We start from the raw sequence: 3,347 nt of genomic DNA, 5'->3' as shown, positions 1-3,347 counted from the left end.
TGGGTCGGCATTTAACAGTCAAGTATTCTAGGTCTGGGGAGCAGTGGCTACTTACAGTTTTCGTGTTTAAGCACCAGCTATCCTTCGTCGATATTATGATCCCACCTCCTCTTGACTTCCCGCTACGCTCCGTTCGGTCAGCGCGATGTAGCGTTCGGCCCTCTAAGCTAATGGTAGCGTCCACAATGTTGTCATTTAGCCAGGTTTCGGTCAGAATAATCACACAGCTATCCCCTACGATGCTGTTTTTGGCCACCTGTAGTCTTAGTTCATCCATCTTATTCGTCAGGGATCTGACGTTTGAGAGGAAAATGCTAGGTAGAGCTGGCTTGTTTGGGTTTCTCCTTAGCCTTGCTAACAGGCCTCCCCTGCGGCCTCGGGGTCGCTTACGATCTCGCCTCCGTCGTTTCCGCCTCAGGGAGGGGACTGAGAACCAAGGTTCGCCCGGTACACGGGCTATCTCGTAATATATCCTGTGTTGCTTTAGAAACTCCGCTGTAACTGTCTTGTCGTTTTGCGTGCCGATTTCTAATAAGTCGAGCCTGCTGTAGGTACTATTTACACAACTGTTCCCTATAAGTACTAAAATAAAAGTGTACATACAAATGTATTTACAAACATAAAGAAACACCAGTGTGGTCGCCCCCCGAGCTATAATGCTAACCCTAACCCTCTACAGTGACAGAGAGGACGACTTGAAGAGAGAGAGACAGACAGGCAGACAGACAGGCACAAACGGTCCTGCACACTCACGCGTACACACATACTCAAGCTCTCTCTCTCTCTATCCAAACACAGAGAATCACTACTGATCCCAGTAGAGTCTGAGTCAGCAGTTACTGTACGGAGATATCTGACCAGACATAACCTCTCTATAACCCTCTAACCTCTATTACCCCTCTATAACCCTCTAACCTCTATAACCCCTCTATAACCTCTCTCTAACCCTATATAACCCTCTATAACCTATATAAATCCTCTAACCCTCTCTAACCTCTCTATAACCCCTCTATAACTTCCATAACTCTCTATAACCCTCTAACCTCTATTACCCCTCTCTAACCCTATATAACCTCTATAACTCCTCTAACCTCTCTTTAACACCAATATAACCCCTCTAACCTCTCCTCTCAGCTCTCCTAACTAACCTCTCCGCTAACTAACCTCTTCTTTCTGCCAACTAACCTCTCCTCTCTCCTAATTAACCTCTCCTCTCTCCTAACTAACCTCTCCTCTCTGCTAACAAACCTCTCCTCTCTCCTAACTAACCTCTCCTCTCAGCTAACTAACTAACCTCTCCTCTCAGCTCTGCTAACTAACCTCTCCGCTAACTAACCTCTTCTTTCTGCCAACTAACCTCTCCTCTCTCCTAATTAACCTCTCCTCTCTCCTAACTAACCTCTCCTCTCTGCTAACAAACCTCTCCTCTCTCCTAACTAACCTCTCCTCTCTGCTAACTAATTAACCTCTCCTCTCAGCTAACTAACTAACCTGTCCTAACTAACCTCTCCTCTCAGCTCTCCTAACGAAAAGTGCTATACAAATAAAAAAGGCGGTAGAACCACGGCTGTGTAGGTAGGTAGGTACTACCAGGGTGTGTAGGTAGGTAGGTACTACCAGGGTGTGTAGGTAGGTACTACCAGGGTGTGTAGGTAGGTAGGTACTACCAGGGTGTGTAGGTAGGTACTACCAGGGTGTGTAGGTAGGTACTACCAGGGTGTGTAGGTAGGTACTACCAGGGTGTGTAGGTAGGTACCACCAGGCTGTGTAGGTAGGTAGGAACTACCAGGGTGTGTAGGTAGGTAGGTACTACCAGGGTGTGTAGGTAGGTAGGTACTACCAGGGTGTGTAGGTAGGTACTACCAGGGTGTGTAGGTAGGTAGGTACTACCAGGGTGTGTAGGTAGGTACTACCAGGGTGTGTAGGTAGGTAGGTACTACCAGGGTCAGAGTTCATCCATTTCACCTTCAACTTCCACAGCTGCCATGGTAACCTGCTGCCTGTCCCCCCCCCCCTTCACAGCTGCCATGGTAACAAGATAATCAAGGTGATCCACCTCACCTGTCAGCGGTCATGATGCTCTGGCTCATCTGTGGATGTTGTACAGCTCTGACACATTTTTGACAAGTAATTTAAAAACATGTGTTTTACATATTCATATTACATATGAAAGGACAGATCGTACGCTTTCACATGACGTGTCATTCATTGAAATCGGAAAAACGTTGGAGGAGAAATGCGTATTTGAATGTTGGTCTGAAATCACACAGCAGGGAAAATGGCCGCCCAAAGTTTTTCTTTGTCACTTCTCCCAGGCAGGTAGTAGGCGGGGCCTTGGGTAGTGGGAGGGGCCTGGGTAGTGGACAGGGCCTGGGTGTTCATGACTGACTGGAGGCAACTCACAAACTGACACACGACGCCATTTTGATGAAGAATGTTTAGTAAAAAAAAGAAAAGAAAAGAAAAGCTTGTGCCATTTATATTTCTGACAAACACAGGAATGAACAGTAACAACACAGAAGTAGGTTCTCAACTGAACACTTCAAGACATTGAAAGAGTAGAAGACAGAAAACAGCAACTATCTATCTACAGCTGCCACAGATGAATGAACCAGGCGCTAGCTAACTTAGTCATCTGTCTGTTTCACAGGCGACATACTATAACATACTATAACATACTATACACACGTCTTTACAAGTCGGGTCTGTGGGGTCCGTTTAGAGACAGCAGAAACAAAGCTGACCATTGGTTGTGCTGCTGTGACCAGAGCTGGTCTACTGATATTTACACAATGTTGTTGTACGACATGTGTTAAATCCTCTTTTTTTCTGGGGGAGGACCCCCAGACCCCCCGCTTGGTTGATGGTTGGCTCGTCAACCTGAACAGTTCTAAGAATTACTTTGAATACCACTTACAGTACACTGACACTAATGTTGAGAGGCACATTCCAGTTGTTACACTTAAGTATTCTTGCTTGAATGTGTATACATTGGTCAAAATAAGGTCAAAATAAATGAAACAGCAATTGTCCCCGTTTCTGTATTTCATCATGGTAAAATGTATACATTTTCCCTAAAAAGTTGGAAATGTCCCCAGATTGCATCTGAGAAATCTGGTCACCTTAGTCCAGGGTTAAGGGTATTAGCATTAGCGGTGTTAGCCTGGCGTCTACTGGACGTGGCATTTGTCCTCCTCCTCCTGCCCCCGGGCGGAGCTCGCGGCCTCGCGGCGCCTCTCCCTCTGCTCCGGCGTCTTCCGCGTGCTCAGGGACCTGCGGCCGCTGCTGGGGGCGGGGCTACAGCAAAGGCTCCTCCCCCCACCGCCGCCGGGGCTGTCTGAGCTCTG

At 47.2% G+C, this 3,347-nt stretch overlaps 1 protein-coding gene across 1 annotated transcript in view; it reads right to left on the bottom strand.

The window, feature by feature from the left end:
* Positions 1 to 3,170: 3,170 nt before the first annotated feature.
* Positions 3,171 to 3,347, bottom strand: part of cenpf (centromere protein F) — a gene marked incomplete at both ends in the record, with an annotated part of 44,850 nt that continues 44,673 nt past the window's right edge. Inside the window, one exon of the mRNA XM_080527543.1 lies at positions 3,171 to 3,347. This exon is cut by the window's right edge and continues 21 nt beyond it. Coding sequence (XP_080383669.1) covers positions 3,171 to 3,347 — 177 coding nt within the window.

Source organism: Nansenia antarctica (assembly GCF_963989245.1).
Source record: "Nansenia antarctica genome assembly, chromosome: 3".
Classification (NCBI taxonomy): Eukaryota; Metazoa; Chordata; class Actinopteri; order Argentiniformes; family Microstomatidae; genus Nansenia; species Nansenia antarctica.
The sequence above is the reverse complement of the archived record's forward strand: the minus strand, read 5'-3'. Positions and strand labels throughout refer to the sequence as shown.